We start from the raw sequence: 25,743 nt of genomic DNA on the forward strand, positions 1-25,743 counted from the left end.
TTGGGGGGCCCTCAAGAGAGAGGGGCCCTAAGTTACAGCTTGTTTAGCTTATAAACAAATCCGGCAGCGGGGTGGTAAGATTGTTATATAAGGCAGAGAAACTTCAATCTATAACAGCAATGCTTATTATTAAATAATTATACAACAGGAAAAATATAAACGTGAAATAAAAAATTATTATTTTTCAAGAAGCGGGGGCAGGAGAGGAAAAGCGGGGATGGAGAAAAAACAGAAGAGGCTGCTCCCTCCTTTCCTGAAAGCATCCGCGAGGCGCCACTAGGGGGCGGAAGAGAGAGGGAAAAACAACAACAACCTGTGCCGACGCTCTAGTCCTTTCGCCGGCGGCCGGCTTGCTTTGCCCGCGCTTCCGGTTTGGTGCTTCCGGTTGGGCTCAGGCTTTGTGGTAGAAGGAGGATTTATCGGTGAGAGCCGGATGGGGGGAGGGGGGCGCGTGACCGTCGGTAAACGGCTTCCCTCTTTCTTCCCTTCTGTTCTCTGAGGGTGGGGATGCCTCTGCTAATACCCCCCTCCCTCTCCAAATCAGAGCCGGAGGGGGGGAGGGCGAGGAGAATTCGGGGTGGGGGTGGGGGTGGCTTTTAGCTCCGGGAGGTATTCGTTCTCTCAGCCTCTTGGTACTTGTGGCGGCTGTTGCAGGTGAGAGCCCCTCTGAGCATGTGCAGACATCTTCCCAAGGGCCTCTAAGCATTATTCTCTTATAGTGAACAAGAATGGGGAGGGAAGAGGGTCATTTCAGTAGTACTGGGTTACAGACGCTTCAAGTTAAAGACGCTTCAGGTTACAGACTCCGCTAACCCAGAAATAGCACCTCAGGTTAAGAACTTTGCTTCAGGATGAGAACAGAAATCGTGCAGCGGCGGCAGCGGGAGGCCCCATTAGTTAAAGTGGTGTCTCAGGTTAAGAATAGTTTCAGGTTAAGAACGGACCTCCAGAACGAATTAAGTTCTTAACCCGAGGTACCACTGTATTATTGTTGTCAGTTGCTGTTATTTAATGTATATAAGGGACGCGGGTGGCGCTGTGGGTTAAACCACAGAGCCTAGGACTTGCCGATCAGAAGGTCAGCGGTTCGAATCCTCGCGATGGGGTGAGCTCCCATTGCTCGGTCCCTGCTCCTGCCAACCTAGCAGTTCGAAAGCACGTCAAAGGGCAAGTAGATAAATAGGTACCGCTCCAGCGGAAAGGTAAATGGCGTTTCCTACGCTGCTCTGGTTCGCCAGAAGCAGCTTAGTCATGCTGGCCACATGACCTGGAAGCTGTATGCCGGCTCCCTTGGCCAGTCAAGCGAGATGAGCGCCGCAACCCCAGATTCGGTCACGACTGGACCTCATGGTCAGGGGTCACTTTACCTTTACCTATCCCGCTTTTCTCCCTAGCTGTGGGGGTTCAAGTCGGCTAACATTTTTTAAAAAAAAAATTATTATGAAATAGAAACTAATTGTATTTTAAAAGTTGCCATTGTGGTTGAAAGGTAATGAGGCTCTTGACTTCCGGGTTTTGTTTTATTGATCAAATTTCTTTATCGTCCTCCCTTCCTCCTAAAAGAGCCCAAAGAGTTAAGCGCAACATACGGTGCTTATTGTATATTTAAAAAAAAGTGCTTTGAATTTCGTACATGTAGCGGCTGGGATAAAAAGCCCCACTTTAGATGGCTTGTTGGATGAGGAAAGTCTTCAGTAGACTTTCGGGACCACATAACACCGGTTCTGAGAGATCTGCATTGGCTCCCAGTACGTTTCCGAGCACAATTCAAAGTGTTGGTGCTGACCTTTAAAGCCCTAAACGGCCTCGGTCCTGTATACCTGAAGGAACGTCTCCACCCCCATCGTTCAGCCCGGACACTGAGATCCAGCGCCGAGGGCCTTCTGGCGGTTCCCTCATTGCGAGAAGTGAGGCTACAGGGAACCAGACAGAGGGCCTTCTCGGTAGTGGCGCCCGCCCTGTGGAACGCCCTCCCATCAGATGTCAAAGAGATAAATAATTACCTGACATTCAGAAGACATCTTAAGGCAGCCCTGTTCAGGGAAGTTTTTAATATGTAACACTGTACTGTTTTTAACACTGATTGGGAGCCGCCCAGAGTGGCTGGGGAAACTCAGCCAGATGGGCGGGGTATAAATAATAAATTATTATTATTATTAGGTGCCAAAAGGAAAACAGGGGAGGCACCAGGGGTGGGAATTCGAAAGGGTAGGGACCACCATACTGAAGACCCGGTTCCTATATTATATGGTGTTGATCTCCTGTTACGATGTTCTATGCAGAATGACCTTTCCTGCAGTCACCTCTCTTTCAGCATATTTTTTATGTCCAGCGGTAAATCTGAATGGTTCTGGGTGATTTAAAATAATAAAGGAATCGTCCTTCGGTATTCACAGGCACACTTTCCACATTGCCTTGGAAAATGATTGATATGAAAGTAGATTTTACTTGAGTCTGTGTGAGATTAACTGATCCCCCTGTCTCCTTTTCATGGGTTTTCAGATTCTCATGTTTTAAGAAAATGTCGTCAGACTCCAGTAAGAAACGGAAGCCGAAGGTCATCCGGACAGATGGAGGCCCATCGGAAGGCAAGAGGGGCCGGCCAGACACTGATCAGGTAGTTTCATTGTAACAGAGGTACTTGTGGGCTTGGAAAAGCAGAGCGGTTTGGAGGTATGTCTGTAAAAGATGCTCTAGACTAGCCCTTGGGGTTACTGTATTTTAACTGCCAGGTTTTGACTAGTAACTGATTATGTCCTGGTGAACTCAAAGTGTGGCCATTTACTGTAAAGTGTGTCAGGAATAAAAGGGGGAGGGAGTCTCAGAGCAAGCCTGCCTAATTTGTGACCCACAGAGCCTTAACACAGCCCACCAACCACGCATAGGAATCTGGCCGGGGTTCAGTCAAGCCCCCTGGTTTTGCTGCCTGCCAAAATGGGCAGATGTTTCCAGACATAGAGAATTATATCTTCACCAAATTCCATTCTCGGAGTGTAGCAGGCTTGTGTGCTGCAGGTTTGTGGGCATAATTTAACATTTTACTGCTTCAAAATTAATATAACTCCCAAGTACCATCTGAAGGAGCCTTTTAGCAACTAGGATGCTGTGATGCCTCTAGTGTAGCGCTACCTCTCCTGTCTTTGAAAACAGATTCTCAGAGGGGGTGTTGAGAAATGCTTAGCCAGTGTTCTCACCTGGAGCTTTCCCTCTTAAGCTGTGGAAGGCTGTACTCAAACTTAAACTTACGGTACTTTCTCCTTGAGCTTTAATGCAGCATGGTCTCAGAAACAAGATAAACTGGAAGGGTGATGATGGAGTTTGCAGTGCCAGGATCATTTTTGCCTACCTTTATATTCTGCTTTCAAGAGTGACCAGAGATGCTACAGAGAGCCCTTTGTATAATATGCCATCGCTTCCCTTCTGAAGAGAAGAGAACTTCCAAGAGTCTAGCTTCCCTCTCTGTTTCCATTTGCAGGATGCCAAATATTACAGCGAAGAGGCTGAGATGGACCTGCGGGACCCCAACAAAGATTATGAACTTTACAAAGAGACCTGCCAGGACCTCCAGAGGCTTATGGCGGAAATCCAGGAGCTGAAGAGCAAAGGCAACAAAGACAGTGTAAGGCAGGGGTGGGGAACCATATGTGCCCCCCGACCTATCTGTGTGGCCCTTGGACTCTCCCCAACCACGCACACACTCCACTAGCCTTGCTTTGGGTGTTTTTGTCTGGCTGGGATGTCTCCTTCAACTCTGAAATTGACTTTTGTGTGCCTGTATGGAAGGTAGAGAGAGGAGTGTGAGCAGAAACAAGCTTAATGTACAAGGGCAAAACTACATTAGCCACCCCACTCACATTTGCCTGTAACCCTGCCAACTATGGGTATATGGCCCCGGGAAGGGAATCCAACCCTCTGGCTAAAAAATATTTTTCCCACCCCGTCAAGGCATCCTAATGTGACCAGGGGCTGGGGGGGGGGTAGATAAACCCTAGCAAAATTTAGATATTTAAAAGAGGAAAGGAGAAGCCTGGCAGATTTAGGGGACAGGGGAGTTTGGTAAACAACTGGGTCCTGGGTTGTCTGAAAGCAAATGAGGCTCCCACCTTGCTGAAGCTAAGCAGATCTGGGGCAGTGCCTAGATGGATGAAGACTGGGAAACCTCACAGAAACCACCTTGGGTTCCATGATAGTGTAAGGAAGGCAGGATATAAAGGTAAGAAAATTAAGGACCGTCCTGATCAGCTTCCTCCCCCCCCCCCCCGCCTTTCAGGCTTCCGAAATTGAGGAGCGTCGCATCCAGAGCTGTGTCCACTTCATGACCCTGAAGAAACTCAACCGTTTGGCTCACATCCGGTTAAAGAAGGGAAGGGATCAAACCCACGAGGTACAGTTGAGTCCAGAGAACCAGGGAAGGGTTACAGGATCTTGGATGGTCAGATCATTAGGTGCAGCAGCACTGAAGCTTGCTCCACATCTTGAAACCCTCTCCCTCATTGGACACGTACTCTCATACAAGGCAGTTCTAGGGAAGATTTTTCAGACCCACCTTATTTTTGTGATTGTCAGTTGTTTTAAACTGGTTTGAATATTGTGTTTTAATGTTGCAAACCACTCTTGGACCTGAGGGTGAATGGCGGGGAAATAATAATAATAATAATAATAATAATAATAATAGAGCCTATATGTTACAAGATAGTAAGCCCAACCCTTTCATTCCTACTTGTGTGTTGGGCTGAATATTCAAATCCAAGTGAGGGGGACATAGATAGAAGAATACCCGTTATTTTGGACTGATGGAGCTAACATATTTTCTTTAAAAAGAAATGAGATTGTACTGGTATTGATACGCAGCACTGTTTTCCGACAACATGGCTTTCTGTGTTTTCTTAAAACACACTTCCCCACGGGGTAAAATGAATTTTTTTTTTGTATGCTTTGCATGGGATGCGGGTGGCGCTGTGGGTTAAACCACAGAGCCTAGGACCTGCTGATCGAAAGGTCGGCGGTTCGAATCCCCGCGGCGGGGTGAGCTCCCGTCGTTCGGTCCCACCTCCTGCCTACCTAGCAGTTCGGAAGCACCCCAAAGTGCAAGTAGATAAATAGGGACCGCTTTCTAGCGGGAAGGTAAACGGCGTTTCCGTGTGCTGCGCTGGTGCTGGCTCGCCAGATGCAGCTTCGTCACGCTGGCCACATGACCTGGAAGTGTCTTCGGACAGCGCCGGCTCCTGGCCTCTTGAGCGAGATGAGCGTGCAACCCTAGAGTCAGTCACGACTGGCCCTGACGGGCAGGGGTACCTTTACCTTTATGCTTTGCATATGTAAATCAGGGGTGGGGGACATCAGACGTGGGGGCCAAATGTAGCCCTTCAGGACTCTCCCCAGGTCATGTACCCTCCTGAGCTTTACCCCTCCCAGACCTTATTTCCCTCCCCTGAGTGATGGAATGGAATGTGTCCTCAAACTCTGATCATGCCTCTTGTATGCCTGGATGAAGGACAGAGAAAGGTGTGTTGAGTACTGTATTTTTCGCTCTATAACACGCACCAGACCATAACACGCATGTAGTTTTTAGAGGAGGAAAACAAGAAAAAAATATTCTAAACAAAACAGTGGATGTATGATTTTTGTGGTTCATGCTGTGGCCACAGACATGTGATCTGACGGTGAGTTTGGGGTAGCCCAATGCAAAAATCCTGAGGATCCATGTGGATCCATGCTAAAGTCGCCCTAAAGTCGCAGGGGCACTGGGGGAGTGAACAGGAAGCAGGAGGAGGAGAACAATCCCTCTCACACACACAGACACACAGACACACAGAGTATCAATCCTAAAGTCGCAGGAGAGGCAGGGGCGCTGGGAGTGGGAAGCAAGAGAAGGAGAAGATCCCCCCCCCTCTCTCTCTCTCACACACACACACAGTATCAATCCTAAAGTCGCAGGAGAGCGCAGGGGCGCTGGGAGTGGGAAGCAAGAGAAGGAGAAGATCCCCCCCTCTCTCTCACACACACACAGTATCAATCCTAAAGTCGCAGGAGAGCGCAGGGGCGCTGGGAGTGGGAAGCAAGAGAAGGAGAAGATCCCCCCCTCTCTCTCACACACACAGTATCAATCCTAAAGTCGCAGGAGAGCGCAGGGGCGCTGGGAGAGTGAATAGGAAGCAAGAGGAGAACGATGCCTCACACACACACAGACACACACACACACAGAGTATCAATCCTAAAGTCGCAGGGGCGCTGGAAGTCGCAGGGGCGCTGGAAGAGTGAAGGGGAAGCAAGAGAAGAACGATGCCTCACACACAGAAAGACACACAGAGTATCACTCCTAAAGTCGCAGGAGAGCGCTGGGGCGCTGTGAGAGTGAACAGGAAGGAGAAGGAGGAGAACGATAGCTCAAGCGCGCACACACACACAGCCTCTACAGTGGCTGATCCAAAATCGGACAGCAAAAAACTGCAGGCAGGGACATACAGCACGGGGTTGTTTTAAAGCAACCAACCCCGATCTGTCTGCTTCTCTCCTTCCTCCGGGCTAGGCTGGCTGAAAAGCTTTGCTGCTACTTAGCAGCTCACTAGAGAAGAGAGAGGGACATAGAGCACGGGGTTGTTTTAAAGCAACCAACCCCGATCTGTCTGCTTCTCTCCTTCCTCCGGGCTAGGCTGGCTGAAAAGCTTTGCTGCTACTTAGCAGCTCACTAGAGAAGAGAGAGGGACATAGAGCACGGGGTTGTTTTAAAGCAACCAACCCCGATCTGTCTGCTTCTCTCCTTCCTCCGGGCTAGGCTGGCTGAAAAGCTTTGCTGCTACTTAGCAGCTCACTAGAGAAGAGAGAGGGACATAGAGCACGGGGTTGTTTTAAAGCAACCAACCCCGATCTGCTTTTCTCCTTCCTCCCCGGCTCGGCTGGCTGACAGGAGCCGCTTACACCCGCTTTGCAGTTTCAAAGAGAGCCACGGACTGCTCACAACTGCAGCGGATTCCCCTGACATCTATAGGCATTCGCTCCATAACACGCACAGACATTTCCCCTTACTTTCCAGGAGGAAAAAACTGCGTGTTATAGAGCGAAAAATACGGTATGTGTGTAGAAACCAGCCTACTATACAAAATAAAATTTGCATTTGTTGCTCCGCCCACTTTTGTCTCTGTCCCTGCCCACCACTGGCAGGTGGCCTCTGGAAGGTTGCCCACATGAGCATATGGATCTCAGTTCAGTTTCACTAACTTGCCACTTTTTTGAGATCGCATCGTCAGCCGTGTGTCTCAGCCACACCAACTTGATTTTTCACTTCCTTGCCTTGTAATGATTTCTCTCTGTGCTCTGTTAACAGGCAAAGCAGAAAGTGGATGCTTATCACCTGCAGCTCCAAAATCTGCTGTACGAAGTCATGCACCTGCAGAAGGAGATCACAAAATGCCTGGAATTTAAGTAAGCAGCTTAAAAAATAGGATGTGACTGGAGGGTAGAGAGGCCCCCAAAAGTTAGCCAGTAGACTAATGAGGTTTCACACCTTTTGCCAATTTTGTTTTGTTAGTACTTTTTTTCACCTCAAGTGCTGTTGGCCATCCTTTTTGTCAAAGATGCAGCCTCCAAGTTCTTCCAGCATCTCATTATAAGCCTGGCCACTTGCAAAAAAAAAAAAAAAAAAAAAGCTTTTTAGAAATTTGAACTGTAAGTTAGCCTTATCTAGTTGGTCTGCACAACTTTGATAAGCCCATTCCAAGGCCCAACTTGAGAGCTGTCACTGAACTGCAGCTAGCTCAGTCTTGCGGTCCTTGGGCTACATGTGACCTTGGATACAGAGGAAGGTTCCCCCCCCCTTATTTATCTTTCTCTTTCTCTGCTTCCTTCAGGTCCAAGCATGAGGAGATTGAGCTGGTGAGCGTGGAGGAGTTTTACAAAGAGGCCCCTGCAGAAATCAGCAAGCCGGAGATTACGCTCGCCGATCCCCACCAGCAGACGCTCTCCCGCCTCGACTGGGAGCTGGAGCAGCGCAAGCGGTGAGTACGATAGCCCAGTAGCTGCTAGGTGGCTTTGAGCAAGCTTACGGTTCTCCTCCCTTTCCTTCCACTCTGCAGTATTGGTCCTTCTAATAGTGAACTCGGGCAGTGAGAGCCAACAGGGATTGCAGCCCAAACGGGGCTAATGAAAGCAAGAAGCAATTATTATTATTATTATTATTATTATTATTATTATTATTATTAATTTATTTATTTATTTATTTATTTGTTTATACCCCGCCCATCTGGCTGTCACTCTGGGTGGCTCACAGCAGAATAATAACAATAATAAAGTGATAAAACACCAAACATTAAAAACTTCCCTAAACAGGGCTGCCTTCAGATGTCTTCTAAAAGTCAGATAATTGTTTCTTTCCTTGACATCTGATGGGAGGGCGTTCCACAGGGCAGGCGCCACTACCGAGAAGGCTCTCTGCCTGGTTTCCTGTAACCTCACTTCTCGGAGGGAGGGAACAGCCAGAAGGCCCTTGGAGCTGGACCTCAGTGTCCGGGCTGAACAATGGGGTGGAGATGCTTCTTCAGGTATACTGGGCTGAGGCCGTTTAGGACTTTAAAGGTCAGCACCAACACTTTGAATTGTGCTCGGAAATGTACTGGGAGCCAGTGAAGATCCTTTAGGACCAGTGTTATATGGTCTCGGCAGCCGCTCCCGGTCACCAGTCTAGCTGCTGTATTCTGGATTAGTTGTAGTTTCCGGGTCACCTTCAAAGGTAGCCCCACGTAGAGCACATTGCAGTAGTCCAAGCAGGAGCTAACCAGAGCTGCACCACTCTGGCAAGATAGTCTGCGATGTTGGCATGCTTGCAGGGGCAGGGGACCCTGCATTTTAAAGACTGCCAGAAAATGAACAGACCTGGGAATCTAGAAGTGTGGTCCCACAGTGTTCCAAGTTTATAAATATTATGAGAGGAGGACTTGAGGAAGAAGGGCTGAAATGTCAGTGGTAGAGCTTCTGCTCTGCATGCAGATGATCATCGGGTCAGTTCCCCAGCATCTCCAGGTAGGGCTGTGAGAGCCATTTGCATTAAATCCTGGAGCGCCCCCTGCCAGATGGACAAATTCAGCATCTTCTGATAGAGCAAGCACCCTGAATGCAGAAGGCCCCAGGTTCTGTCCTCCAGGTAGAGATCCCATCCTGAAATTCTGGAAAGCCACTGCCAGCCAGTGTAGACAATACTGAACTAGATGGACCATTGATCTGAGTCACTATAAGGCAGCTTCCTGTGTTCCCAGACTTTGTGTGTGTGTCTCCTTTCTCCCTCCTCTACTTTCTCTGGAAACACTGTCGCTTGTTAGTAACTGTGAATCTCTTACGTGCAGGCTGGCAGAGAAGTACAAAGAAAGTCTGGCAAACAAAGAGAAGATCCTGAAAGAGATAGAAGTGAAGAAGGAGTACCTCAGTAACCTCCAGCCTCGGCTCAACAGCATCATGCAGGTATGCTGTCGGTCAGGCTTTTAAAAAGAATTGCTTTAGGAGTTCTCAGCAGGAGGTTAAGAAACCCGCATTCCCTGTTGGTGCAGCATGGGAGATGGCCTTCGATACAGAACCAAATCATTGATTACAGAGCTGGTGCGGAATGTCGCTGGACTACATCTCCCATCATTCTCAACTATTGGCCATGCTTGGCTGGGGGGTTGGAGTCCTGCAACTTCTGGAGGGCCACAGATTCCCATCCCTGCTTTGGAGAAAGAAAACATGAATATATATGAGTGGTTTTACGTAAGAACAGATTCTGGGTAGGAGTTTTATCACAAGCCCCACTGACTTTGTCAGAGACCGTTGCCTTTCCTTCTTCTTCAGTATGCTGGTTATTTTACTACTACAGTGGTACCTCAGGTTAAGTACTTAATTTGTTCCGGAGGTCCGTTCTTAACCTGAAACTGTTCTTAACCTGAAGCACCACTTTAGCTAATGGGGCCTCCTGCTGCTGCTGCCGTGCCGCCGCTGCACAATTTCTGTTCTCATCCTGAAGCAAAGTTCTTAACCCGAGGTACCTATTTCTGTGTTAGCGGAGTCTGTAACCTGAAGCATATGTAACCCGAGGTACCACTGTACTGCAATTACTATTATTATTTATAACAGGGTTGGCTAAGCTGCAGGCCTCCCGAGGTTGTTGGAGCCACCAGACGTTTCACATGCCAGTGGTGGGTGGGGCCAAAGCAAAAATGGGTGGGGCAACGTGTGTATTTCCCTCCCTTTGTACAGAAGGTCAGTTTCTGCACATTCTCACCCACGTCCCGCTCTGTCCTCCATCCAGGCAAGAAAGAGGCGTGATCAGAGTTCAAGGACACAGCCCAGCCAGGCCAAAAATACTTGAGGAGGGTTCAAGACAAGGGCCCGTGAGGGCTGCGGACTGGGGAAGAGTCCCAAGGCCCAGATAGAGGAATCGCGCCCTGAACCTGCAGTTCCCCACTCCTAGGATAAGAGAACTAGAGCAGCTTCAAGAGGTGTCAGGGGCTACATCAAATGAGACAGGGGGCCACATGCGGCCCCTGGGTGACAGGTTCCTGCCCTCTGTGCATCAAAACATAACATACCTAATAATGAAAGGGCACGTACTGACAACATAGCATAATAAAAACAGCATCTTTGGGGGCATTTTGGTGCCAACCTATTCTCATGGGTCACTGCCCAAACCACAGAATTATAACCCCCATTTTTCCCCCTGTCGGTCCTCTTTCCTATCAGGCTTCGCTCCCTGTCCAGGAGTACCTTTCCATGCCTTTTGACCAGGTTCACAAGCAGTATGAGACAGCCAGGCATCTCCCGCCACCCCTTTACGTGCTCTTTGTCCAAGCCAGTGCCTACGGCCAAGCCTGTGGTAAGTTATTATTTCAAGGTAGCTGAGCTTTGAAGGGGAGCAGAGGTGTCAAATTTCACAGCTCCTTGCAGAAAGCATGACATTATCTGAAGACTGTCACATCGGTGTGTTCCCCGCCCCCACCCTTAATCTGATCCCTGGCTCCCCTGAGTCTGCAGGGTTGGGGAAGAATGAGAGAAAGAAACACACAGAGAGAGCAGAGCTGCCTAATATCTGATGAAGCTTCTGCATTTGACAACCTTGTTGCTTCTGAGCTTTACAGAGTTTGTGGGAGTCATCTTTGGGGAGGTGTGGCTAACGGCGTCATCTCCTTCACAGACAAGAAGCTGGCTGTGGCTATCGAAGGCAACGTGGAGGAAGCCAAAGCGCTCTGCAAACCTCCAGAGGACTCTCAGGGTGAGTGAGGGTCCATAAGCTGCCTTCACTTGCTGTGAATGGCTCTTCAGTTGAGCATGTCCTTTGCTTCCATAAGGTTCCAGGTTCAGGAGCTCCAGCGAAAGGATTCCCACCTACCTGGGCTGGGAAATGTCCTGGAGAGCAGCAGCCAGTTGGCATAGACCAGCCATCTTTGGCTTGGCACACTCCAGGACTACAACTCCTGGCGTCTCTTCCCATTTGCCATGCTGGCTAGGTCTGACAGAAGTTGTTCTGCCCCAGACTGGTGCCCTCTGAAAGTTGCTAGCCTGCAACTCCCATCAACCCGCGCGAGCATCGCCCAAGGATCAAGGCTGACGGGGAGTCATAGTCTGACAAGGGCTGCAAAATACGGGTGGCCCACTGGCAGCTTGCATGTTAAAACTGAGCTCAAAGCTAACCAAAAGCGTTAAACTTGTAAAGAGGAAATTAGGAGATTCTGTCCTGCAGTGTTAACGTGTCTGTGCTGGATGTTGTATGGGGTGCCCTGGCTGCAGTTGGATAAACATGCTCCATAACTGGGGAGGCATTGCTGCTTTGTTGTTGGAGCGTAAGAGAAGCCCTGGTTCTGGTCAAAGGCCCACCTAGTCCAACATCCTGTCTTCACAGTAGCCAAACAGCTGCCCCAGCGCAAAGCCCACAAAGTGGACCTATGTGCAGCAATGGGTATTCAGAGGCATACTTCCTCTGCTGGCAGAGGTGACATATAGCCATCATGGTTTGTGGTCGTAGACAGCCTCTTTCTCCGTGCATTTATTATTCTTATTAAATTTCTATATCACCCTTCGTCTGAAGGTCATGGTGGTTTACAATATAAAAAAGCACAAAAATGCATGCTATAATAACAAACAAAGGACACAGATTGTTTGATCAGCCAAAGGCCTGGGAGAAGAGGAATGTTTTGCCTGGCACCTAAAGATATGTAACAAAAGGGCCAGGCAAGCCTCGCTGGGGAGAGCATTCTATAAGATGAGAGCCACCACAGAAAAGGCCCATTCTCATGTGCTGCCCTCTGGGCCTCTTGTGGAGGAGGCACACGAAGGAGGACCTCGGGTGATGATTGCAGGGTCTGTGTTGGTTCATATGGAGAGAGGCGGTCCTTTCCTTTAAAGCCATCCAAGTTGGCCGCCATCACTAAAGGCACTTGTGTCCTACTTGTTTGCTTTCCACAGGCATCTGTTTGGGCACTGTGAGAACAGAATGCTAGGTTAAATAGGTCTTTGTCCTGATGCAGCCAGGCTCTTAGCATTCATTTATTTGGATTCACAGATGATGAGAGTGACTCGGATGCCGAGGAGGAGCAGACCACGGTAAGAGCTCCGCCTTCCCACTGCACTATGAAATTGCAGGGAGGGGAGGGATGTTGTGGGGAGATGTCTCCATCTGCCTTGAAACCGGTATTCCGTGTGCCATTAGACCTGTTCTTTCACGTCTAATGTGCCTTGTCATTCACCCGCCCCTCCCCCATTAAAAATAATAAGAGATGGGCCTTTCTTGTGTGCCATTTCCATGTAATGAAGTGAGGAGAAACAGGCATACTGGGACTTGGTGATGCACTTACCAACAGACCATCTCCTTCGGTCATCTGCATTGTCATTTCCTTTTGGCTCTCCCTGTCCCTCACTTGGCCTCTCCAGGTAAGGCTGGGGAAAGACTCCCTGTCTGAAAACCTGGAGAACCACTGATAATAGTGGTGGAGCATCTGACTTGCATACAGAAGGTCGCTAGTTCAATTCCCGGAATCTCCAGGTAGGGGTGTGAGAGAGCCCTACCTAAAACCGCAGACAACCACTGCCAGTCCATGTAGGTGATAATGAGCTAGATCAGGGGTCAGCAACCTTTTTCAGCTGTGGGCCGGTCCACCGTCCCACAGACCATGTGGTGGGCTGGACTGTATTTTTTGGGGGGAAATGAACGAATTCCTATGCCCCACGAATAACCCAGAGATACATTTTAAATAAAAGGACACATTCTACTCATGTAAAAACACGCTGATTCCCAGACCATCCTCAAACCGGATTGGGAAGGCGATTGGGCCACATCCGGCCCCTGGGCCTTAGGTTGCCTACTCCTGAGCTAGATGGACCCAATGGTCTGACTCTGTATGAGGCAACCTCCTTTGTTCCTCGTGAGCACTTCCTTTCCTCTATGGCGTTGGATTTAGAATTTTGAAACAGGGCTTATTCAGAATGGGGCAACAGCCCCTTCAAAAGGAAAATGGAAAGATTGGGGTGTACCAATGACCACCCTAGTGGTGGGGGTGGGTGGGTGGGTGGCTGCGCTTGTCCCTCCCTGCTGCCCATCTCACGCTTGCACCTCAAAACACATGGGCAGGACAGGTAACAGGGTGCAACAGGTGTGGTGAAAAGCCACAGCAAACAAAGTGCAGGGGAAGTGCGTTGCAAGAGTGGAGGCAGGAATGTGTTGTGATTCTCCCTTCCCCACTCTAGAAGCGTCGCCGCCCAACCTTAGGGGTGCAGCTGGATGACAAGCGGAAGGAAATGCTCAAGAGGCACCCACTGTCTGTCACTGTCGACCTGAAATGCAAAGGTACGTGAGAGAGCAAAGCGGCTCATCTGTTGGTGCCCCTAAACTGGGGATCTTTCCCTTCTCTGGAAGTTAGGGATGCATGAATATTTCAATTTCCATATCAGTTAGTTGTTCATTTTTCCGGTCTTAGGTTGGTCCCCGACATCTCCTCAGCAGCTTGCGATTTTTTGATCACACACAACACACTTTCACCAAACAATTGTAATTGTTTTCCTGCTCCTTTCTCCTAATATTCAAGCAACTTTGCCTTAGAGGAAGTTTTGCATGTTACTTTCACTAAAACATGGCTTTTTAATTCACGCTTTCCTCCCATGCATTTTTGTACACATTTCTTTGGTTGGAGAACGGCAAGCGAGAAGCATTATCTGAGTTCAAGGACATATTTACAGCCAGGCGAAAGAGCGCTCGAGGAGGGTATGAAGTAGGGCCAGGGAGGGGCATTGCCTGTGAAGGGGTGTGGCTTAGGAGAGGGAGACCCCGAGGGCCAGACAGGTAGAGAGTCCTGGTGGGCCATATTCAGCCCACAAGCCTGAGGTTCTCCATGTATTATAGCTAGTGAGTTCCAACAGGTAAGGGAGCAGTTCACTGACCCCCATCCTCTCACAGTGGTTTAAACACAACTGGAAGTCGTTGCTCTCTCCTGCCTAAACCCCTGGCATTGGCTGTGTCATTGCAGATGGCAGCCTCCTCCTCCTCACCTTCTACTATCTGATGAACCTCAACGTCATGACGACGAAAGCCAAGGTGACGGCAGCTGCGGAGATGTCCATGCCCATCAGTGCCGGGTGAGCTTTGCAGGGGGTGGCGAGCGGACAGTCTGTCGCTGATGGATCCCAGGTGCCGAGGGTGGGATCAGCTGGGAAATTATTTCATGGGGTGTTGGCAAGCAAGCCTGCTGTTGTGGCTGCTGGCAGAATTCTACTTTGCCCAGTGGGTTGTTGTTTTTTAACCCCCGAAGAAAAAGGATAGATTCCAGTGCAGTCTTTCTGAGATGTGGAAAGTTTGTGAGTGTTTTCAGCGTACCCTTTTCCTGCAGCACCTGGCAAAGAGTTACCTCATTTTAGGGACTCGAGAAGCAATGTTAACCTGACTTAGGTTGTTGGTCAATCTTGCTCACGGGTGGGCAGACAGTCGGCAATTTGGATCTACTAGAACCCCAAGATCTGCAAACCAGAGCCAGGCAGAAAAGGTGGCTGTGTTCTCCCTTCACTGTTGGGGGCAGTATGCTGGGGATCACTACACAGCTCCTACCTGCGGGGTTCCCAGAAGAGGCATCTGGTTGGCCACTGTGAGAACAGGAGCCCCTCTGGTCTGATCAAGCAGCCAGTCACTTCCTGTGTTCTTTGCAGGACAGAGAACTTCTCAGCCTAGGGAGTTGTTTTCCTTATGAGAATTGAATTAAGCCAACACGAAGGAAGACTTGCAAATCTCTCCCTCACTTTACTTTTAAGTCCCCAGACCTTAAAGGGAGAGAGGGGCAAAAGCTTTTGCAAGCCTCCTTCCCCTTCCTGCCCCCCTTTTTTACACGCACACACACAGATTTCCCCTTCCAGATTGGGCCGAAACCATGGAACTCGCTGCTGCAGGAGGCAGCGATGAGCACAAACCTAGATGTCTTTAAAACAGGATTAGGCAAATTCATGGAGGAGAGGGCTATCCATGGCAACCAATCACATTGGCGGTGTTCTGCCTCCTCCCTTGAAGGCATAATTGCTTCTGTTAGAAACCACAGGAGGGGAGAGTGCTCTTGTGCTTCGAATCCTGTTTGCAGGTTTCCCACAGGTATCTGGTGGGCCACTGTGAGAACAGCAGACTCTTATGTACTTATGGGATTTTGACATGGTGTGGGCTGCTCCCACCTGTCACATTTGGTCCCGTGTGGCAGATACAGCTTTGGCCTGTGGAGCGAAAAGGGTTCTGCATCCCTGTTCTGTGCTCACTATATAGGTTACAGTGCAGAAGCATCAACAGACTCACATCTCTTGCTCTACGCAGGCAAAACCATTTGTTAACCTTGGGTCTTGTTAAATTGTCAACTATACAGAAGGCAGCACCTTGAAACAAGCAGGCACAGTTACTGTCCGGCATTTGGAGTCAGTTAGCATACAGAAGTGTGAATTTTAATAGTGCTACAATTTGAAGAATTATTATGGAGTAACAGAGAACAGGATTTGTCAGCTGCTGTTCTCAAATACTGAAGATCTGAGTCTTCTGATCTGTGTAACGGAGCAGTGAGCCTCCCGTTAAACCACAATCAGCCAGAACCTCAGGCCTAAAAATTCCCCAACCTGAACTTTCCCATCTAAGTGGGCTTTCTGCCTTACACTGCAATATATTGTTTGGGGCAGTGCAAAAGATGGGCACTGTCATTGAGTTGCACCAGGGGGCGCTGTGGGCACACAAGTTTGCAGAGTCACTTGCATGTCGCTTGTAGTCGTTGCAGTTATACATCCCCTCTCGGGCCTCGTTTGCCCCTAAAGAGCGGAGAGACTTTAGCAGAAAAGACAAGATCTGTCTCTGATCTCTTAATTTATCTTGGCAGCGAGACAGGGAGGAGCCTGATGAGAGAGGAGCATTCCTATGGGTCAGATAGCAGGGAAAAAACCAACAAACGGACCTATGTGTCTCTGGTGCTCTGTTGAGTTGGCGAGGATAAATTAGGGGCTGATCGCATCTTGTCTCCCTGTCTCATTTAATTACTCTCTAGCAGACTAATCGCTTCCTCTCCCTGTGCATGGTCGCTGAGTCTCCCTCTCTGCTGAGTCTGCTTCCTCCTATTCCTGTCTCTTCCCTCTTCTGTTCTGTGAGTTGCCTTGCCTTAGGGAGTGGAGCTTTTATTCCCTTTGGAGTTGTGTGTGTGTTGGGGTGTGCGTGGAAATCTGGCTTGGAAGCACAGCTGTCAAAATAGGCTTGGGAGAAGCAGCTTGCTCTTTCCCCTGCAGTAGCCTGCTTCACACTTTGTTGATGTTGTTTAGTCGTTTAGTCGTGTCCGACTCGTTGTGACCCCATGGACCAGAGCAAGCCAGGCACCCCGTCTTCCACTGCCTCCTGCAGTTTGGTCAAACTCATGTTGGTAGCTTCAAGAACACTGTCCAACCATCTCGTCCTCTGTCGTCCCCTTCTCCTTGTGCCCTCAATCTTCTCCCAACATCAGGGTCTTTTCCAGGGAGTCTTCTCTTCTCAAGAGGTGGCCAAAGTATTGGAGCCTCAGCTTCACGATCTGTCCTTCCAGTGAGCACTCAGGGCTGATTTCCTTAAGAATGGATAGGTTTGATCTTCTTGCTCTCAAAAGTCTCCTCCAGCACCATAATTCAAAAGCATCAATTCGTTAAAGCTGAGACATTTGGCAAAGCATCACTTAAACCTTTGTTTAGTGCACGCACACACACACTCCCAATTAAGGCAGTTTTAACAGTGGAAAAAGAGGAGGTGGTGTTGGGGGGTATATATGTGCCAGTGCAATTATTCATCCTTGGGCGGTTCTGCTGTTAATGCCCGGTGGCAGCCTTCAGTAACCTGACTTCCTGCTTGGCTAACTACCCTAATTCTTAAAGTCACTGATTACCACGAATGCTGTGATCCGATTGTGCTCCTGCCTAAAAACGAGGTTCTCGGTCGCTCTCATTATCTGTGTTTAATGTGACTTTTAAGTCTAATCTGCTGCTGATCAGAGAACCTGTTTACTTCTGTCGGCAGCATTTGAGAGAAAGGGTGGGAGCTGTGGGGACTGCCTGCATTCAACTCTAAACAGGGAGGGGGAAGATTTATATGATCTGAAGAGAATCCAGAGTATGCCTGCATACAACTCTAGAGTCATCGCTGCGAGATGACAGTCTGTGGCCCATTTAGAAAGGGGGACAGCGCAAACGACGGGAATGGATGCAAAATGGAGTTTCAAAAGATCTGAGCGACGTCAGAATGTTCCAGTGGGTGAGGGGAGGAGAACACAGACACACACAACAGAGGTCCCTGGAGATCTGCGGAATTCCCATGGCAACGCAGCAGAAGTAAACTTGCACAGAATCCTAGAGTCGTTCATACGGGGAGATTTTCCTTTGGCAGATCCGACTTAGATAGAAATGAAACACAGTTGCACAACTGTTCTCACAGTGGCCACCCAGATTGTCTTGTCTGAGCATTCCTCCCCCTCCTGTGGTTCCCAGAACCTGATATTCAGAAGTATTGCTGCCTCCGACGATGGAGGCAGAGCCTACTCATAGTGGTTAGTAGTGATCAATAGCCTTGCCCCTCCTCCTTGAATTTGCCCAATCCTCTTTTAACACCATCTAAGGTTGGCAGCTGTTGCTTCCTCCTGCGGGAGCGAGTTCCATAGTTCAACTCTGCTGTGTGAAGAATGACTTTTTCCTATCTTTGCTGGATCTTCCAACAAAGAAGATCCTGAATTTCACATCGCTTGTTCCTATTTCTTTCTAGAGACTTGCTGTGCCCCGACACCCTCCTGAGCTGCCTGTATCCTGGAGATCACGGAAAGAGGACTCCAAACCCTGCCAACCAGTTCCAGTTTGATAAAGTCGGGTAAGCTGGTAATGGACAGAGGTGCTTGCCTTGTAGGCCTCTCCTTCATGGCTTCTCACATGTTCCCTCCCTCCCTGTGTCTTCCAGGATCCTGTCCCTGAACGATTATGTTGCAGAACTGGGACACCCTTACATGTGGGTACAGAAGTTGGGGGGCCTCCATTTCCCCAAGGATCAGCCCCAGGTAGGTGCAGAGCTGCCTTTGAACAGGTGAATGAAGATGCACTGAGGGGTTTACGGGGGACATGGCTACTAGCTGCGATGGCTGCACTCTGCCTCCAAACACCAGTTGCTAGAAACAGCAAGGAGGGGAGAGCGCTCTTTTGATAAGATCCTGCTTACAGGCTTCCTATTGGGGCATCTGGTTGGCCACGGTGAGAGCAGGATGCATGGGCGTAGCCAGGATTTATTTTAGGTGGGTCAGGTTTTATGTTGGGGGGCAAAACTGAGTTATCTGAGACGCAATTGGTCAGTTAAGTATTTTTATTTATTTACTTGTTTTAGGGGGAGCAGCTGCACCCCCCTGGCTATGCCCATGGCAGGGGGCCTGACTAGATGGGCCATTGGTCTGATCCAGCATGGCTCTTCTTACAGAAGTGTGTGTTGTGTGGGTATAGATAGTTGGTGTGGGTGTGAAGGTTTGTGCATGTTTAGGTGGTTCCAAACCATGAGAGCAGAGTCCCAGGGCAGTGGAAGGAGGACTTAGCAAGTATCCTTAGGATAGCTCAGCTGATTAGACCATGGTGCTGATGACACCAAGGTTCGATCCCCATATGGGACAGCTGCATATTCATTCCTGCATTTCCAGGGACTGGGCTAGATCATGGGTAGGCAAACTAAGGCCCAAGGGCCGGATCTGGCCCAATCGCCCTCTAAATCCGGCCTGCAGACGGTCTGGGAATCAGCATGTTTTTACATGAGTAGAATGTGTCCTTTTATTTAAAATGCATCTTGGTTATTTGTGGGGTGTAGGAATCCATTCCTTTCCCCCCCTTCAAAATATAGTCCAGCCCCCCACAAGGTCTGAAGGACAGTGTACCGGCCCCCTGCTGGAAAAGTTTGCTGACCCTTGGGCTAGATGATTGCTTCTATGACTTTATCCAGCATTCTCTTGTCTGTCAGCATAAGGATGAGTTTTAATGTTGTGCACAGAGGAATCTGGATAATTATCGGGGCCTCGGCTTTTTTATCTCGGATGAGGCTGTGCGAGGAAACAGGTTGCAGCTGCGAGAGAATCCAATCTGGTCAAGCCACCCCAGTTTCCTGGCTCTTCAGTGGTGTGGAGGTAACACCACTTTTGCCTTTATCCCATTTGCAGAATCCTGTGATTGCCGATAACTCGCTGAGCGCTAGCCACATGGAGAGGACGATGAAATTGCTCAAGATGAGGCTGGAGTCCCGCCTTGCTCTACACAAGCAGTTTGCTTCCCTTGGTAAATCCCAGCTGCCCTGCTGCTTCCCCCAGTAGTGACACTCTGGATTCCAACAACCGCACATACTCTGAGCATCAGATGCCCCCCACCCTCAGGCCTGGGACACATTTCAGCCCCAAACCTACAAAGTGAGGCAGAATGTTCCTTCATACTACAAACAAATAATCCCTGCACAAGAAAACCTAGCATGTCAGGAAGATGTAGCTAGAGTCCCATTTCCTGTGACATTGCTAGTTTTCTAGGTGCAGGGATTTTTATTTTGTATGGAGAATCACATCATGGGACCCCCTACCTGTAATCTGAGGTGGCAGCCTCCCAGATGCAAATCTGCCACCTCCAGGCCTAACTACATCTAACTTAAAAAGCATTTTTGCTTGCTTAGAAGCAGCTAAATTGCTTCATTTAGGAACAAGCAGCTGTGGGAGCCCCATGGCAATGGCATGGGACAGTGGGGGAATTTCAAGTAATTATTCTCCCCATGCCTGTTTCCTTGACAAAAATCACCCCCTGGAAGCTTTGGGGGGAAACATTAACAAAAGCATTGAGAGGCAATTTTTGGCAGGGAGATGGTGTGGAGGGGGTTCATCCAGATTGCACCCCCTCCACACACATTCTCCCCGCTGACTTTCTCCAAAATTGTAAAGTTTTGAAGCTACAATAGAAGGGGAAAGGAAACACAATCAACTTCATAGACAGTTAAAATATCCCACTGATCTTGACTTGAACATATAAATTAATGTACACAGTCCGTGTGTCCAAATAGGTGTCCCAGGTGTGATTGACAATTATCAGCTATACATTGAAACGTAGCCAGGACAATGGAATCTTCAGAGCACTGAGTAGTATGGGGCGAACACTGAACCTCTCTAAAGAAAAAGGTCTAAAAGTGGGTGGCTAGCCCAAGGTCCAGATCGGGCTCACCAAGCTACGGGAATTGACTGGCCAGTTCCCACAGTCCTATCTCCTTTGTGGGATCAGACCACGTTCTCCCTAACCCAGCATTCTTGGCAAGAGTCCTAGCAACCAACAGATATTCAGCGGCTCACTGGGAATTGGCCGAGGGATCCTTGGGTCCACTGCAGTACATCTTCACTGATTGGGACAATCTCGGCCAAACACTGCCTTTGCAGCTTCCAAGCACCTCTCTGTTTTTTCCACTTCCATCTCCAATGGAGCAAGCTTTGTGCTAATTTATCACTCATCAGCATGTTGGTCCTATCACCAGCTGTTACCTATCAGAACTCTTTTGAGCCTTCAGAGGTTTAGAACCTTTTTTGCTTAAAAATATATGACAGGAACCTAAAGCCACAATTGTTCAGCGGCCAGATTTGCCCTTCGAGCTGCCACTTCTGAACATAACACGTTGACCTTGCTAGGGAAAGGGGACTCTCTTCAATCATATTTATGTTCTTTTTTTCCATCTTGGGCTTCAGAACATGGCATTCTGCCGGTCTCCAGTGAGTGCCAGCATCTCTTTCCGGCAAAGATTGTGTCGCGGTTGGTGAAGTGGACAGCGCTCACGTACGAGGATTACCTGGTAAGTGGAGTCTTGTGAGAAAGAACTGGCCTGCTAAACCAGCCTCCCCCAATCTGATGCCCGCAGCTGTTTTGGACTATCTGGGACTTGATGGGGAGCTGAGGCCAAAAGCAGCTGTGCTGGCTGGGGTGTAGTCCAAAACCACTGGGCGGGGAAAGGCTGCCCTGAAATACTTGTGAGCTGGGAGGGAGGGGATCAAAAATGCCCATTTAATGTTGTTTGAATGCTACATCTGAGAATGCTTCCTGCTTTGCTTGAAAATCATATATGTGTGCATGCTTCTTAAGAATAGCCATGTAGAGGAAGAGCCAATTACAGCTTTGCTCAGTTTGGTTGCTATTACAGTGGTACCTCGGGTTATATACGCTTCAGGTTACAGACGCTTCAGGTTACAGACTCCGCTAACCCAGAAATAGTACCTCGGGTTAAGAACTTTGCTTCAGGGTGAGAACAGAAATTGTGCTCAGGCGGCGTGGCAGCAGCAGGCGGCCTCATTAGCTAAAGTGGTGCTTCAGGTTAAGAATAGTTTCAGGTTAAGAACAGTTTCAGGTTAAGAACGGACCTCTGGAACGAATTAAGTACGTAACCAGAGGTACCACTGTATTGTTATCATTATGTCAGGGACTGGACTGAGAGTAATGGGGGAGACTGCCCCCTGCTCCTGCAATTCCCAGAGAAGAGGGAGACAGTATAGATTTACAACAGTGGTTTGCAGAAGGTCACAGTTCAGAGGCTGTAGAGAGGAGAAGCTGGGAATATTGGAAGAGGAGCAGGAAGAAGCAGCAGCACCGGGGAGAGACAGCTGACAGACGTGGTGTCTTTAGTAAGCATTCCAGACCACCACCCCTCTCCCCGAACCTGGTAGGCATTGAGAGTAGGAGAACAGAAAGCTCAGAGGCAGAAAGCACAGATCAGCCAGTGTAGGGATGGCATATAATAGCAGAGACGGAGGGGATGGGACTTTACTCGGAGCAACGCCATTATCCGAGAGACGGCATTTGTGCATCTCTCTCTGAATACTGAATAAAATACCTTGGTAAGAGCTTCTTGTCTTTCCATTACTGGCAGCCTGCCATGAGGGAGGGGGATCGGATTCCCTGAAGCCTGACAGATTATTACTATTTTAATGAAGCAATAAGTTTTTGGAAGTGGAATGCTTAGTCTTGCTTTTCCATCTCACATCGCTGGCCTCAGCTGCCTGTTCTTCACTGTGTGTCGATCTGAGCCATGCTTGTGTTGTAAAGAGACTCCGTTGTTTGTGGACAGTGCCCCTATCTCTGTAGACCCAGCTCACCGCCTGCTTCTCGCTCTTCCTACTGCAGGATCTGTCCTACACAAAAGATGTCGTCGAGGCCGGTTTGGCTGAGGACACGCACCTGTACTACATGGCCCTGATAGAAAGAGGAACAGGTGGGTGATTCTCTTCCTCCTGTGTTTCCCCACCCCAAGCAGGCTTGAAAAGAAGGCATGGCTGTCATGCAGAGGTGGGGACCATAAGAGTCACAAGAGCCCTACTGGGTCAGGGCAGCAGTCCACCTAGTTCACCATCACCCTGTTCTCAATAGCAGCCAACCAGATTGCCTGCGGGAAACCCACAAGCAGGATTTGAGCACGAGACCCCTATCCCCTCCTGTGGTTTCTTGTAGCTGGTATTCAGAAACGTAATTGCCTCCAGCCACAGGGGCAGAGCATATCCACAATGGCTGTGCTCTGTCTCCATGGTTGGAGGCAGTAATACTTCAGATTAACAGTTGGTGGAAGCCACTGTTTTCATTCTGGGGGCCGCATTCCCTTGTGTGCAGTTTTCCAGGGGCCGCTTGGTGATCGAGGCCAAGAGAACGACAAGTAAAGCTGTGGGTTACCTTTGTTCAGTGGCCAGGTTCATTGTGTATGCCTTCATTTTTTTGGTGTTTACTCATAAACCAAGAGGGGCTAGAAATTTTGACCATCCCATGATGACATTCCCTTCCCTTCTGTGATTAGCCAAGCTGCAGGCAGCGGTGGTGCTGAACCCAGGCTACTCCTCCATGCCTCCCATCTTCAGCCTGTGCCTGAACTGGAAAGGGGAGAAGACCAACAGCAACGACGACAACATCCGGGTACAGTGCTGGGCCCAAACCCAGGGAAGAGGACTCTCAACCAGGCCCACCAACTCCCATCAGCCCCAGCTTGCGTGGTCAATGATCAGGGATGATGGGAGTTCCTTCTGGGGAGTCACAGGTTCCCTTCCCTGATGCAGGATATGGCTGGGCAATCTCCGAGGGACCCCTTTTCAACTCCTCCTCTCTCCCTTCTCTGGTTCCCTGCAGGCCATGGAGAGCGAGGTCTCTGTTTACTACAAAGAGCTGTACGGTCCCAAGCCAGGCTACCAGCTTCTGACCAACCAGCTGCAGCGCTTGTGTGTCGTCCTGGATGTCTACCTTGAGACAGAGACCCACGACAACAGTGTGGAGGGGCCCAAGGAGTTTCCGCAGGAGAAAATGTGTCTGCGCCTCGTCAGGTAAGGAGCAGGGCATGTGGGTGTCTCATTGTCCAACTTTGGGGAATCTGCTTCCTCCCCCATGGCAGTAAATAAGAAGATCAAATGAAAGGAAGCCTTACCAGTTAGATTTTTTAATAATCACAGTGAGAGAGAAAAGAACATGTCTCCTTGAAATGACGGTGCTCCCAATTAAGGCTCACTCCCCCCCCTTCTGTCCCTATTAATCTACGTGACTCCTATGTCTTGTAATCTGAGCTTGTACCCGCTGCGCTTTGTGTTCTAACACTTTCTAAGCTCTCCATGTATTTTGAGAAGGGGGGTGCATGCTGTCCAGAGACTGTGAATCTGTTAACTCTCTCTCTCTCCCAGTGTTTCTTCTCCTAGCTGTTCCTCATCCAGTATTTCCAAGCTTCTGCCTTCTGAACTATGCCCCTCTGCAAACCCATGTCCCAAATCTATATTGTCCTCCTGCTCCTGGGGAGATTCAGGATCAGGGCAAGGGGGTGACTCCCACCATTGTTCCTCCGTGCAGCCCTCCTCAGCACAGTCCCTGACACTCGTACTGTGGCACATCTAAAGCAGAGTAGCCAGACCCGGGGGGCAGGTTGTGCACTTTCAGAAGATGCCCAGGTTTTGGCCAGTCTCCAGGTGAAAGAATCTCTGTAGCTGCGAGTGAGCAACTTAATGCCTGAAACACTGAAGAGCTACTGCCAGTCAGTGTAGACACTATTGAGGTAGATTGGCAGCTTCCATACAAGATGGCTTCATTGTGCGCCTTGTGCAGAAAGCTGTGGTTTTCTTTTAACTGGCTGTGACCTACATGGGGCTTTGTTTTTCTCTCTATCCCCTCCCCACCAATCAAAAATTTTGGCACACCTTGTTCCTGCTGTCTCTTCCTTCCCTCACCGCCCTTTATCTTTTCCCACCTTGTACAGCTATGAGCCTTGCTTGGCACTTCTACTCATGCTTCTAGAGGGCTCATTCTTGCCTCTTCCTATTCCAGCGGGGAGGAAGAGTGAGCGCTATCTCTAGCAGGAAGCTGTTCATTCCCCTGGATTTTGGCGCTTTCATCTCGTCTCCAGTGCCTTCTGGGAGCTGTCTCCCGTTTTTCATCTCCTGCCATGGCGCTTTCTGATTTTTGCACCCACAATATTTGGTGGCATTGCGACTGGGGTTCTGCCCACCTCCTCTCAAGCTCCTCTGTGCTTTAACAAAGGCAGTTGAAAGGAGCGAGGAAGGGCATGCTGTGAGACAGCCAGAGGCTGCAGTATTTTTGTTTCTTTTCACAAAGGCAGAAGTGTGCGTAAATCTGCTCAAATAAAAAGGAGAGTGTGGAGGTCAGGTATCTGTGGGCAGCCGGTGTGATCAATGAATGTTGTGGCGTTTCCTGGTTCTGTACTGGTTGTTTGAAAGGAGACTTTTATGAGGGCTCAGGCAGTCCCTAAGGTACCCTGGACCTAAGTTGTTCAGGTAAAATTCTTGATTATCTTCCTCTGTTACATCCAGCAGATCTCTACAAAGGTACTAGCGTGACTTTCTAAACGGCCCTTTCATCACGATCCTGATATAGGAGCCACAGATTTTTTGAAAGCATTTGATGAGAAGAGCTGTCCTGCAATAGCTGTTGATATTCAGGAATCTCTCTTCTTTCTTAGGGGCCCCAGTCGGATGAAGCCCTTCAAGTTCAACCATCCTCAGGGTTTCTTCAGCCATCGCTGACTCCTCTGCAGCTGGGATCCTCCCTCCAGGCAGCTCGATGCAAGGAGAAAGAGAGAGGAGAATTGTTGCCCTCTGGGATTCTTGGTTGGCACAGTTCCAGCTTCATCCTGCCGACGACTTTCACCAGAGATTTCTGCCCACCTCTGGTTTTATCCATTCCATTCTATCTGTAGCGGGGATCGTTTTAAAATATTAAATTGAGTGTGTGCTTTTACAAGTTCCATTTTGTCATACA

General features: G+C 49.1%; 1 protein-coding gene across 2 annotated transcripts; it reads left to right on the forward strand.

The window, feature by feature from the left end:
- Window positions 1–375: 375 nt before the first annotated feature.
- THOC5 (THO complex subunit 5) lies at window positions 376–25,725 on the forward strand. 2 transcript variants are annotated; one of them, XM_082203188.1, is made up of 20 exons: window positions 376–422; window positions 2,503–2,617; window positions 3,476–3,619; window positions 4,271–4,384; window positions 7,325–7,422; window positions 7,848–7,994; window positions 9,336–9,450; window positions 10,705–10,837; window positions 11,156–11,233; window positions 12,521–12,561; window positions 13,702–13,801; window positions 14,478–14,586; window positions 18,236–18,337; window positions 18,425–18,521; window positions 19,656–19,770; window positions 21,204–21,307; window positions 22,630–22,717; window positions 23,291–23,406; window positions 23,617–23,807; window positions 25,445–25,725. In XM_082203188.1, exons 2-20 carry the CDS (start codon window positions 2,522–2,524, stop codon window positions 25,506–25,508), a joined length of 2,052 nt encoding a protein of 683 aa, XP_082059314.1. In that variant the 5' UTR covers window positions 376–422; window positions 2,503–2,521; the 3' UTR covers window positions 25,509–25,725. The 2 variants fall into 2 exon arrangements, with proteins under 2 accessions (XP_082059314.1, XP_082059315.1); XM_082203189.1 differs by lacking the exon at window positions 376–422 and adding an exon at window positions 598–654.
- Window positions 25,726–25,743: the final 18 nt, after the last annotated feature.

Source organism: Podarcis vaucheri, assembly GCF_965113315.1.
Source record: "Podarcis vaucheri genome assembly, chromosome: 16".
Classification (NCBI taxonomy): domain Eukaryota; kingdom Metazoa; phylum Chordata; class Lepidosauria; order Squamata; family Lacertidae; genus Podarcis; species Podarcis vaucheri.

Bases quoted from the DNA above. Each gene is read 5' to 3' on its own strand.
- THOC5 (XM_082203188.1), top strand. From the start codon at position 2,522: ATGTCGTCAGACTCCAGTAAGAAACGGAAGCCGAAGGTCATCCGGACA. The intron at 9,451-10,704 runs GTATGCTGTCGG...CTTTCCTATCAG, and splicing joins GGCTCAACAGCATCATGCAG to GCTTCGCTCCCTGTCCAGGA. The intron at 18,338-18,424 runs GTAAGCTGGTAA...TGTGTCTTCCAG, and splicing joins TTCCAGTTTGATAAAGTCGG to GATCCTGTCCCTGAACGATT.